The sequence below is a fragment of the Typopeltis vanoorti genome, chromosome 24 (genome assembly GCF_054136105.1).
Source record: "Typopeltis vanoorti isolate ZY-2024b chromosome 24, IOZ_Tvanoo_1.0, whole genome shotgun sequence".
Taxonomy (NCBI): domain Eukaryota; kingdom Metazoa; phylum Arthropoda; class Arachnida; order Uropygi; family Thelyphonidae; genus Typopeltis; species Typopeltis vanoorti.
The window spans coordinates 41,250,303-41,264,346 of NC_143572.1; the positions used below are offsets into that span (position 1 = coordinate 41,250,303).

A 14,044-nucleotide genomic window follows, 5' to 3' on the forward strand; every position below is an offset into this window, starting at 1 on the left:
ATTTGCTCCAATGAACAAGTGCTTAAAGACGAATTTAAAGTTATCAGCAATACTTTCCTAAAAAATGGTTACAGCCAAAACACTATCAACAAAATTCTCTACAAGACCTCACTAAAAAACAAAGATAAACTAGACCACAATAAAACTATAACCATTCCACACATTAAAAGGACATCAGATAAAATCATCAGAATACTATAGAAATACAACCTTAAAGCCACCTTTAAATCTCCTGCAAAATTAAAAAGCTTACTCAACTCATCCAAAGACCCACTCCCTCTGCTGGCCCACCCTGAAGTATACCGTACATATTGCACCTGTAATCTACCATATATAGGGGAAACAGGATGCACAATTCCTATCAGACAAAAGGTACATAAACGACACATTAAATATAATAACTATGGTGAAGCTGGCCTTTCTGATCGTGCCCTGAACACTTTACATAGAATTGACTGGAAAAGCACCAGTTGTTTACATCACAACAAAACATGGTATGAACATAAATTTAAGGAAGCCTATGAGATTCTTATCAACCACGATGGTCTAAAAATCCCAAGCATATGGAAGGCACATATTCTACCCACAGAACCTTTCTCCCTAAGAGTTAACTATAAACAGGACTGTAGATAATCCAGAATCTACAATCTAATATAACAATTGTCATGTTAAATTAGGACATCGTTACTTTAAGCAAATTATCTATATGAAAGAATGTTTCTCTTATGTTATCTTAAATAGAATTTAGCTTTGATGGAGTTTCTAAATAATTAATTTTTTTTTATATATATTTTCACTAGAGGTCATGCCAGTAGAATAACCATTGATCAAATCATTCTCTTTAGCATACTGTGTTAAACGTAACTCAGCTTGTCCTTGTATATTTGTATACACTCCAGATGATGACCTTAATATGAAGGTCAAAATGTCAGGAAATTAAAATAGTTATTTATAGCACACTTGTAAAGTCCATAATTTCTAAAATGAATGCTGATCATCGTGTAACACTAAAAGAAAGAACCTCAATGTAACCGTCAGCAACAAATGGCTCAACATAAAAATTTGTACAAGAACCTTAAACTACACAATAGCTGAATGTCAATGACAGATAGCTCTGCTGCAAGTGGGAACAATCGCTAGGCCCTGTGGATTCAGTGACCCATGTTAAGATAATTATTTATTCATTGATGATGATATGAAATATTATTTGATAATATTTCTTTTAATAGTGGAAGCTGAACAGCCTGAACAGAAAGTCTGCTATGGTTCACTAGTGATTCATGTGGAATGGAAATGATTAAATACCTTGCTAAAATTTCTAGAGTGTAAGGATTATCAAAAATTCATAAAGCTAATACTCTGCTAAGAAAGATAAATGGATTATATTGAATGATTACCAAATAAGCTGGCAAAAGAAATGTGTTGCCTTTCTCTTATAAAAAATGCTAATGATTTCAAAAAATAAATTATACAAACAAGGCTGAAGGAACTGCAAACAGGTTTATGTCACCTACTTTACAACTACTACTACTACAGAACTTATGAGCAGCGCATCCCCAATTCCATCACTCCCTGACCACCTGTACAGGTGATTTACGTTGTTCACATTTTTGCCATCTAAGATTTATTCCAATCAGAACTTTCAAGCATTTGTGGTGGTGATCTCACATTGCAAAATGAAATCCATCTACATCTTTAGTCGACTCCATCCAATAAGTGTCTTCCCATGTTTTATAGATATGTGAATGAATTATTCAGTTTTGTCTACAGAAAGAAAACTAATATGAGAATATATATACATCCCACTACATCTTATTATCATCCTATCCAAAAGTGGACACTTTAGGATTGGATGATAAACATTTCTGTACCTCCTAGAAGAAGTAGACAGAGATAGAGGCAAAAAAAAAAAAATAATCAGTAATGGTACACTGGCAAAACATTCAAGAGGAATGCAGTTACATAACTCCATTTCAGCAGTGGAGATAGAAAGCATTTGTCAGAATTGTGGAAAGGCAATTGAAGTAGAAAATGCTCATATACAGAAGTATCAAAATTTTATAGTGGCTGCACTGCAAAATAAGATTATTTAGCAATTTATCTATTGCAGCAGAACCACCACATTCAGTCACTATCAACAATGTTCTCTGGTTGGAAAGGTTTGGATTCAAATCACATCTAGGATTCAAAGATCTTGCATAAGAAGTTTTAAAGTGAAAGCAAACTAGCCAGTCATATGAGATTGGCTAATTAACTAGGAGGGGAAACTACACAATTTCCACACGAGACAGGTGGAATGGGTTTTTTTTCATCCTAGAAACTCGGGAGGAAAACCCTTAAAATCAATGGCAGAACCATATTAAAAATAAAGACATTAGAAAGGAATACTACTATTATTAGAATTGCAAACTGTATAAGCAGTGCTAATACAAAGCTCAATCAAAATAGTAGCCTAAAGGTCAGCAAAATGGGCATTTAAGCCAAAATAAAGATGAACTGATGCAATTAGTGGTGCCTTAGAAAGTTGAAATAAACATAAGATCTGACAATACTGGAAACCTGATAAATACAATTAATTTGGAAGAAAACTGTTGTATTATCATAATATCCTGGGCATTCCTTGAGGATATGCTTCAAAGAAATGGAGGACAGCAAGAAAACCATTATATATTCAGTGGAAATTAGATCCTATACTATAAAAAAATTTTCTAGATGATGCAAACATGTCAGATGAGCATGTTTTCTCAATATGTTCACCTGATATTATTATTCAGGCCTCCATGGAGTCAAAAGACTCATCGTAGGAGGTCCTTCCTAAGAACATAAAGTCTGTCAAGATAAATTAACTGTTTCCACAGTTAATTTATCCCTTTCAAATCCTGGGGACCAAATCTGAGAACAATAGTCTAAGTCTGACAATACTGGAAACCTGATAAATCCAATTAATTTGGAAGAAAACTGTTGTATTATCATAATATCCTGTGCATTTTTACTCAATTACTCCAAAAACCAGATATATGTCTGCATATATCTGTATATATGTTTTTGCCACCTCTTTAACTGACAAAACCAATTACTTAGAATGAAGACATCTAGCAATGTAATAAAAATCAATGACAGAATGGACAAATATATCAGAAAGTCAGGTAACAAAAAGATAAAAACAGAAGTAAGCAAGAATACTTAATAGTCCTTTGAATGTACTAGCATCTATTGACATTAAGAGATAAGTTAAGAAAGCAAATTTACAGACAAAACAAGGAAAGCAATAAAGTATAAACTAACTCATATACTACAAAGATATAAATTTTTGAACCTTCATGCACTTTCTTTTAATTATAATCCTTCTCATAAAAGGATATAAATATGCAGCACCTTAGTATTGTGGATAAGACAGTTACAGTTGTCTTTTGTTATTATTATAGGGTATCTTCAGGAGTACAGAGACTCATGGTAGGAGACTATTATACACACAAATCTTATCATAGCTCTCCTTAAACTCATTCATTGTCAGGTCACTCACAACTTGTGCAACAATGCTTACACAGTCACTCCCACACAAGACTAGTTGTGCATTATAACAGTGCTAAATGGGACTCCGAGACTACTATGCTTCATTCCCATGGTTGGAATATTGTTTCGTCTTCCAGTCCAAACATATGCACTGAACGTATCAAAGTAATCTTCACTGGCATGAAAACATACATTCCCCACACTACTCTGAACTGCCAAAGCTGTACAAATGAAAAAATCAGGCATACCACAACTGGCTCAAATCAAGAACCCCATCCTCCTTCACTGTTTATGTTGAAGGCTGAAACAGAAGCAAGAAAATTATCAATGCTTCTAAAACAGAATTTGAACGGCAAAAAGTAGACAGCTTGCAGCCTGTCCAAATGGCAGCCACACCTTTTGGTCTCTTGCCAAGGCAATTGGTTGCAACTTTTGCCCTACACTATTCCCACCTCTATCAAACCCAGATGGCTCAATTGCAACATCACCCACAGAAAAAGCTAACCTCCTGGCTTCACACTTTGCCTCCAATGCACACATAACTGACAATGGCTGGAACATACAATTCCCCTGTATCCTTTAGCCAAGAAGATATCAGTCTGAATTAGACACAAAAATGTCTCCTGGCCCTGATGGCATTCCTCCAATTGTGCTGAAGGTCTGCACACCAGAACTGACTCCTATCTTATGCTGTCTGTACACACTCTCTTACTCCACTAGCATATATCCCAAAGCCTGGAAACTGGCCTATATTCAACCCATTCCTAAAAAGGGTGACAAATCATTACCATCTAACTACTGCCCTATCTCACTCACTTCAGTCCTATCTAAAGTGATGGAGAAAACCATCAACTCTCAACTCCTACTCTACCTTGAAAGTACCCAGCTATTAAGCTACCACCAGTACGGATTCCGTCAAAGCCGATCAACAGGAGATCTACTCTCATATATCACCCATCGCTGGACAAATGCCATGGAGAAATTTGGAAAATCTAAAGTAGTTGCACTTGATATCTCTAAAGCCTTTGACCAGGTCTGGCACAAAAGCTTACTAAGCAAACTCCGATCGTTTGGACTGTCTCAAGACTTCTGCAGATGGACTGCCAGCTTCCTGTCTGGACGAACACCATGTGTGATTGTAGATGGCTCCCTATCCTCTCACCATCCAACTAATCCTGGGATCCCACAAGGTTCAGATCTCTCACCGATCCTCTTCCTTCTATATATCAATGACCTACTTCAGTTGACCTCTAACCCAATACACAGTTCTGCAGACGACAGCACATTACACTCCTCCCTCTCATTTGACAAACCCTACTCTGCACAACTCACTTCAACCCACAGAACATCAACCACCACTGCCCTTAATTCTGACCTCCACGCCATCATGGAGCTCAGATAACCTCAACTTCAACGTTAGCAAAACCCAGTTCTGTCTTATTTCTCACAAAAAAGAACCATTTTTCCCCAGCATTGTTTTTGATAACACTCAAATTCCCAGACAAGATAAGATTTCTCTTCTTGGAATTACCCTGACATTAAGCCTCTCCTGGCATAAACACATCACAACCATTGCATCCTCAGCTTCCAAAAAAACTAGCTTCTCTCTTTTGCTCAAGATGCTACTTCACCCTCTAAACGGCTGTTAACACTATACAAGTCACAAATCCACTCAGCTATCAAATACTGCTCTCACATTTGGAGTGGGGCTCCTAAAAGCTCCCTTAAAATGCTTGACTCAATACAGAGGAGAGCAATTAGACTGATAAATGACCTATCTCTCACCAACTCACTTTCACAGATGTTTGTTCTCTGCGATTTGTATATTCTATAAATATTTCCATGGGAAATGTTCATCGGAAACAGCATCAATAATTCCCCCACTCTGTACTAAGCTCACTGGAGCTGCCACTCAACATCCTTTCACAGTACACCTTGAAACCCACAGAACAAGTTTCTTTTCCTCCTCCATTCCTGCTACTGCAGTACTGTGGAATAGTCTTCCCCCTGATGTATTTCCCAACATACAGGCTTTTAAATCAAATGTAAAAAAAGTTTCTCCTTTCCCAACCCACCACCCATATATGGTACTAACGTATTATAGATTGACCAGCCAACCTCTCGTATATGGGCCCAACATAAAAAAAAAAAACAACTAATTCTGGTAATCCATTCCATTCATTGACCACTCTCTTCATGCAAAAATCAAGTCTGTACACCCTTACTAACAGAAATTCTGTGCACAATGTACAGAACTGATTACATTTATTCCATCACCATCATGCATGGGTATAGTTGGAAAAATATGTTGCATTCATTGCATTTGAAATTAAATAAAGTAAAATGTAAAATATTTATTAAAAATGTTTATCAAAGTACTCTGTATTTTCTAAGGAATTTCATATTTAAAGCACTTATAAAGTTATACGATATATAAATATACAATATTTATATATTGCAATTTTTCAAAATCATAGCAGATCATAAGTTATAAAATTACATGCTAGTTTGTGCTTTTTGAGACAAGAATACCAAAAAGGACATATAGGACTAGGTGAAAATAAGATGGCTTTCCATATTTTCTGTGGTTAGAGACATCCTAATTATTCTTTCTTGTTTTTGTTTAACAAGCTTTTTAAAAGCAGCTGCAGAATTTTAGAAACTTTTTTCTAATTTATATTTACAGAATTCTGTAAAGGTTTTTTTAACCAGTGGATTTTATGGCATTAAGGAGCTATGGGTCTGACATATTACCAATATATCAGAACCCTAAAATATTGAATTATTACTAATTAAAAGTAGTCATTGATATTTTAGAATTATAAATTTTAGTATTAATGCTAACAGATAGTTTGAATAATATGTTTGAGTCATTAACACAGGCATGGAAAGAATGATCATTCCAAAATATCCAGTAATTAATTAGTAATAAACCAATATTGATATTTTACTGTAATAAAGTATCAATATAATGATTTCATGCTATTGAGAGCATTCATTGTTCAATGCTTAAGCAATATACAGAGCACTTTGTTTTTAATCAAGCAAGAGACTCCACAAAATCCACTGGAAAATATTAAACCATAAAACAGCATCAGTTTAATAAACAAAGTTGCTTTCATATCACTTTGATGGTGAATAACACATACCTTCTTCTTTCCATTTCCAATAGGAGTAACTGGTTTATCATGTTCTGTATTATTAATAACTTCATTCTTTGTCAAAGATTCAAATTCATAAACATGCATATCCTGAAATAATCATTGCAAAAATTAAAAGAAACAGGTTAAATGGAAAAAAAAATTATACATGCAATATTCACTCTAAAAAGTTGTAAACTTTTTTTTAAAGTGACTTAAAAAAAACTGAGTGAACGATTTAACAAAGAATAAAAAGATGAGGTATTAAAGGGGAAAGTATAAAAATAAGAAAACAGTGAGAATGTGAATTAAAAAAAAAAAAGAAAGAAAACAAGGATAGAAAGTGACCTGCATCTCAAAATTAAGGTAAGGAAAAAAAGTGATAAGTCAAACTCATATGGTTTATGCATAATAATTAACTCAAACTCATACTGTTAGAAAACTTTTACTTGGACGGTGATGAATTCTGCATTACAATCTTAGAATTATTAAAGCCCCAAGTCAAAATATACTGACCATCTTAAAATTACCTCATTGTTTTTTGTCATTATTTCCTGTCTCAACTATTCAATTAACTGTAATTTAGTCAACTGTTAGAGTCTAACTGGCTATGAGCTAAAGGCTGAAGCACTATTACCCATTAATGGTCAAGACAATCAATTGAAAGTTTTGACTATTATATCAAATGCATATACACTTGACTCTCACTATAGACATTATAACAAACTCACAAAAACAACTGAAGTCATAACCAAAATCCCAATGGATAAAACATCATGCTACAAGTCAACTATACTCTTAAACTATATTTTCATACTTGAATACAAGAACAAAAGTCCCAAAAAAATACACAATAACAACTGAGTGAGATTCTAAGATTCTTTACTGCAAAACAAATATATTAAAAGATAAAGCAAATATTCATGCTGACTTTATATTATTAGAGAAAGGTACATAACCTGATATGATGCTTTTAAAAAGGATATTACGTCGAGTAAATTAGAATGTTAAGTTCAAAATCAGATTTAGACCTACATTAGATTACATGAATATTGTAGGATCTCTGATAAGTCATTCGAAAATCTCATAATTAACTTGAAAATCAATATTTAATTCATAGTAAACAGTCAAAAAAGTTTAACCTAACTAATTTTCATTAATTTATGATACCACAGCAAAAACAAAGTAAGTATTTTTGTTTGAATAAATTTCATGAGTACTGAAAGGTCATAATATATCATCAATCCTGAAAACTCAGTTTTTTTCATTCTGCATTGCAAACAAAAAAATACTAGTGGTGGGCAGTAGATTCCATTATATGTAAATGATGATGGTAGTGGCATTTTGTGTAGTTGATGGATTAAGTGGAAGGTAGTTGTAGAGGGGCCTTCTCTCAATGAGTCCTTAGAGATGTCGCATAGTAATAATAACAATAACTTAATATTACTGATGATTTAAGAAAATCATGTATTTACTTTTTTGCATTAATGAAATGTGAAAATTAAGAAAAACATTGAAATAATTAAATAAGATTAAATCAGTATTTTTGAATATAAAAAAAAAAAAAAGATAAATTTATGCCTTCTCTCATACACAAAAAGCACATTTTCCAACTATCATGCACCTGTGAGCCAAGTGTAGTCAACCTTTATTATAGCAAACACTTTCATAACAAATAATCCCATCACTATAAACACCTGAATAAAGCCTGACAGGCACAATGACATGCTGAATAAAATTTTCTGTAGAAGACTATCCATTATGACTTTTTCTGGTCCCTACGAGTTCCTCTATAGTAAGATTGTAGTAGTGAGATATCAGGAAGTTGTATATGGGAGTGCAGTATCCCAAAAGAGAAAAGTCACTAGTGGAGTGCAGCAGTTCTGTATCGAACCAGTGTTGTACCACTTGTATATTAATGATATTGAGATATGTTTAACTGGAGATATCCCCAGTTAAATTATGTAAAATTGGGAAGAACGATCAGGAGTCAAGTGAATGTTGAGGCCTTAGAGGAGGACTTCAACAGATTGTATGAATGGGCAGATAAATGAAATTATCAGTTCAATATTGCAAATTGTCAGGTTCTGAAATTTGGTAAGTAACTGTGCGATATAAAATATACACTTTGTAGGGAAACTTTGAAGGAGATAGAGGAGATAAGAAATCTGGAAGTGGTGGTGGACAAAGACCTGAAATTTGGGGGCTACATTGCACAATGTTGTGAAGTCATCACATTTGATAATGGCAATGATGCAGAAGACTGACATGCAGAAATAAAGAGATTGTTCAATTTATAAGTCCTTGATCAGGCCTCATAGATTATTGGGCAAAGATTTAGTCATGTTTCATGGTGAAAAGGATATGTCAGAAAGGATCCAGAAAAGATTCACAAAGGTAGCAACTTGTCTTTGGAATGTGAAGTGAAGGCAGATTGAAAGAATGCAATTTGCAAAGCTTCAATATTTCTTTGCAGAGGACAATATCACATTCCTAGCACAATTAAAAACAACTACTTGAGGATCAATAAATCTCTCAATTATCTGATATATTGGAAGATCAAGTTGCTGGTTAGATAGCTGAAGAGTCACTTAACTGAAGGCATAATTAGTGTTTTATGTCTGTTGATGGTTCAGTTAAGTCAGTGTTTAGATATTTTATTCAATATTCTAATAATCATATTACTATTGGATACCCAGGAACAGTTTGTTATAGTGGACAGTTTTTTAAATATGAAATAATGTTTATTTAGAATAGCACTATGTCTAGTCCTGGGGTAGGAACAGAGTTTGGTATAATGAGAATGAAATGTATTCACTTGGGAGTATACCATTGCACATAGTGGAAAGTTAGGGATTTACTTGTATCCTTAGCTTGCGTCTGTATAAAATGTGAAAATAGTGAATTGTTCCTGATCCTCAAAACTGAGGTTAATTTTCATAAACAGAGCAACATAACCTTTCATTCATTCTAAAAAGCAGATCAGCACAGACTACAAAATGCACATAATTTACAAGAAAGATACTCAAGAAGATGCTTAACCAGTATCTTATATCAGTTCTGAATTACGTTCTTGTTCCCTGTAAAATAAAGTATAATTAAACTTCAATTGCTTTTATTTAGTTCAAATTAACTTTAACTGATTATTTAGTTCTGATTAATTTTATTTAATTATAACAAAAAATTATGAGTAACACATGTTATTAACCTAAAATGATTACTTACTGTTCCGCCCATGCAAACAGGTAACTTTTCTTTTTCTACATAATCAAAAATTGTAGTTCTGTTGACAAATTTGATTTTCTCAACTGCCTCTTCAGGTAACCAAGATCTGACTATTTTCCAAGCAGCTATTAGAAAAGAATCATTAACAGAGCACCTCTATATTAATAGACTTCTATGTAATACTCTTAAATACTAGTCCTCAGACAACAGAAATTAATGATATATCTTTACAAATGATATCTTTTGACAAAAATGCTTAAACTCAAATATTTTATGCACAATATTTGCATGTAAAATGCATTCACCTGGACTTCCCCAGTGATATTTATCCCTAGAAAATTACCACACAAAAAATGCAAATAATGACACATTATTTGCAGAAATACAAAAATAAATATGGTGGTCTGAAAAGTTCACAGCAACACTATCGGCAAGATTTTTTATAACTTGGTACATCTGTCATAAGCATCCATGTGAAATTGCAAGTCATTCTATCAAGTAGTTTGTTTTATACAGCTGTCTGAACCAAGTGTTTGTATCCATTGAAACAGATAAAATTGAGTATTGTGCAGTTATAAAATTCTTTGTAAAAGAAGGTTTAACACCAAAAGAAATTCATTCTAAGTTCATAAAAGCTTATGGGCACTCTTCCCCTTCATTTTTGGCAATTAAGAAATGGGCTGCCAAGTTTAAGCATGGCCATATCAGCCTTGAAGATGAGCCACGTGAAGGATGTTCAAAAAATTTACAAAACCAGAAATCATTGATCAAGTGTACAATATGGTATTGGATGATCAGCAAGTCAAAGTGTGTGAAATTGCTGAGACTACAGGCAATTCAAAAGAACATGTAGGATATATTTGCCAGGAAGAATTGTAAATGAAAAAGCTTTATGCAAGATGGGTGCTGCGCTTGCTCACAGCAGATCAAAAATGCAATCGCATGAAAATCTGAACAGTACTTAGTGTTTTTAGCAAGAATAAAACTGATTTTGTGCATCGATTTATTACTACGGATGAGACACCATTACACACCAGAATCCAAACAGTAGTCAAAACAGCGGACAGAAGCTGGTTGTTCAGCACCAAAGAATACAAAGTCTGTTCCATCAGCAGGAAAGGTCATGGCATCGTGTTTTCAAGATAATTAATAAACAAAATACCAAAGGCATTTTGTTTATTAATTATCTTGAAAAGGGTAAAACAACTATAGGGGAATATTGTTCGGATCTTTTAACCAGACTAGACGAAAAAATTAATGAGAAAAGACCCGGTTGCAGAAGAAAAAAATCATATCTTTCATCAGGACAATGCACCTGCCCCCAAAGGTGTTTTGGCAATGGGAAAATTAAGGGATCTGCTCTATGAATTGTTGGAACCCTATTCCCTAGATTTGGCTCCCTCTGACTTCTATCGCTTCCCAAAACTAAAACTCTTCCATGCTGGTCATCGTTTTCCTTCGAATCAAGATGTGATTGCAGCTGTAGAGGTATTTTGCAGATCTTACTGAGAACCACTACAGGGATGGGATAATGGCAATGGAACATTGCTGGAATAGACGTATTAGTCTTAAGGGAGATTATGTTGAAAAATAAAAGTAATTTTGAAATTATGTTTTTTCAATGTTAGGTTGAGAAGTTTTCAGACTATCCTCATACATAACATTAAAAATCTACACTGTTATGGCTGTAAATCACATTTGTTTATCTAGCTGGGTTGCATATTTTGTAGAATGAAAAAATTTCTGGGAGGAAAAAAACACTATTTCAGTAGAAGGGACTTAAAGACTGTCTAACTCACTTTTACTTGAAACCCCTAACATTCTTATTTTGGTGTGGATGGGGTTTAGTCTTTTCAACCAAAGAGCACTGTTGATACCAAAGGAGCTGTGGATGTTTGATTTTATGTATTTTTTTTTTTTATATATTATTGACATTTATACACACACACAACAATACAGACATTCAACATTGCCAAATTAGATAATTGTGAAGTATTATCTGATTTGCATTCAGATATATTACATTTTGTTTTAATCAACCAGACTACTTTAATATTAAGCAATCTTATATCAAAAATAAAAATGTGAAAACAGTGATATAATTAAATGTATTACTCCCTTCTTTCCATTTACAGTAATGTAATGTAGGGTTGTTTTTATGCTATGGTGTGAATAATTTATGTTTTAATTAAATTCATTTAACTTAATCTCCACAAAGCAAATAAAAAATGTTAATGAAATTATTTTATAAATTTTAAAGTTAAGTGTTTGTAACTTGGAAGTTTTATCGAGGATCACTAAACTTCAACATTTTATAATGCCAACAGAGAGCCATAATAAAGTTGACTGAATACAGTTTACTTAAGATGAGCTTAAGCACTTAAGATCTTAACATTTTTGGCCAGCAAATGTCAACAATTTATATTTTGTTTACTTTAATAGACAAACTATATAATAACTGTTTTTCTTAAATTTATTTTACACATTGTTTGTCCTACCCATACAGGGAGAGCACAATTAAGTTTAACTGGCAATTTAAAGTGAATGCACGCATGTGTAGACATCCAAGAAGCAGTGCAACTGGGTAGCAACAGCTGTGAACATTGTGTTGTTTTTGCTATGGAGAACAGAATATTGTTTAAAGGAGAGAAAATAAAAAGATAAGGAATGTAATATAGACCAACAGATTTATCCGAGTTCCTTTCAAACGAGCAACCATCAGAAGATAAATCTAAAGAAGGAATCTCAAATATTGTTTTCAAAGGATAGAACTAATATAGTTTGAAAAAAGTTATTTCCTTTAGTAACTGGACTACTATTGCTCTCCACACCAAGGTGTTGCTGGCAGATATCCTGAAATAAAGATAGAAGAATACAAATTGTTCTAAGGGAGAAATTTAAACAGTCTTCTATACAAAGTTTCCTTCATGTGATACTAGCACAATACAAGATACTCTTAAGTGAAAATATATATATACTAAAGACAAGCAAGAAATAGTATTATAGAATTTAGAGAAGACAGTTTGAGTGAAAGATGTTATGGTTTCTATGTTAAGGTTTCTTTATGAATGTTTTCTGAGGCAGGACATGTTTATCTTTTTTGTTTGTTTCAAGTTAAAAAAAATTATTCCTTTTTAAAGATGCATACTTGTTTTAAAGTAAAGCAAAAAGTTCTCATTTGAACCACTATTTACACATGACTACTTATTTTATTCATCCAACTTAGAGCCATCAATAGTTCATTTGGCAGAGTGGCAGGCTGTAGTAGGGAAAAATACAGGTATCCATAGACCAGTGGTTTAACCAGCCTCAATGCAAGTTTTTTTTTTTTTTTTTTTTTCATCTGCTAGGTAGTGCAGATGAATGGTAGTGTGAATGTGGGCTTACAGATCAGAGAACATGCAAGCCATCATTCAAGAGTTTTGACATGGAGAATTTTATGAGATTCCATGTGTGATCTCATTTTTTCTTGGCAAAGAATACATGAATGTATTCTTTGCCAAGAAAAAATGGACGATTGCAGTATGGAAGCAGGTAAAGAGAATGTGTCCGAGGTGCCTGATGAGCCACAAATGTGGGAATTGTTGGAAGTGGGCAAATGGAGTGATGGAAGTAAATGAAGGGAGTGAAACAGTGATTTAGAGACGGAATCGTAGAAGTAAATGATAGTGAAAGAAACGAATGCAAGTATAAAAGAAGTGGTTGAAAATAATGGTAAGGCAGCATATATGAAAGATAGACCAACTGACTAAGGTAATGAGCATGAGATGCAACCGACCAGGTAGAGAGTTGTTGAAAGGGAGAAAGTAATTCAAGCCACATGAAAGTAGAGTTAGTTAGGAAGTAAGAAATTAAGATATGATTGAATCACTGGATATGAAGAACACACAAGCAAAAGGAGTTGATGGTAGTAGTAGGCACAAATGATTTGATTGATAATAATGAGAATGTAAGGGTGAATATCAAGAGGTTCTTGAGAAGCAAGCAAAGACATAAATGATATGCTAGTGGAGTAGTATGAGGAGAAAGGAATTCATTTCATGATATATGAGACGAATATGAGGGACAAATAGAGATATATGTGTCTGTGTGAGAGAGAGAGAGACTATATTAAAATTGATCTGGTGTAAGTTAACTGGAAAAACTGTTGCTGAAGGAGAGTAGCA

General features: G+C 33.6%; 1 protein-coding gene across 1 annotated transcript in view; it reads right to left on the minus strand.

Annotated features, from left to right (window-relative positions):
* Positions 1-14,044, minus strand: part of LOC150093127 (motile sperm domain-containing protein 2-like) — a 227,228-nt gene that overhangs the window by 63,894 nt on the left and 149,290 nt on the right. Inside the window, exons 8-9 of the mRNA XM_090414158.1 lie at positions 9,879-10,003; positions 6,663-6,764 (exon numbers count right to left, since the gene is read on the minus strand). Coding sequence (XP_090270284.1) covers positions 6,663-6,764; positions 9,879-10,003 — 227 coding nt within the window. The remainder of the gene's footprint in view (positions 1-6,662; positions 6,765-9,878; positions 10,004-14,044) is intronic.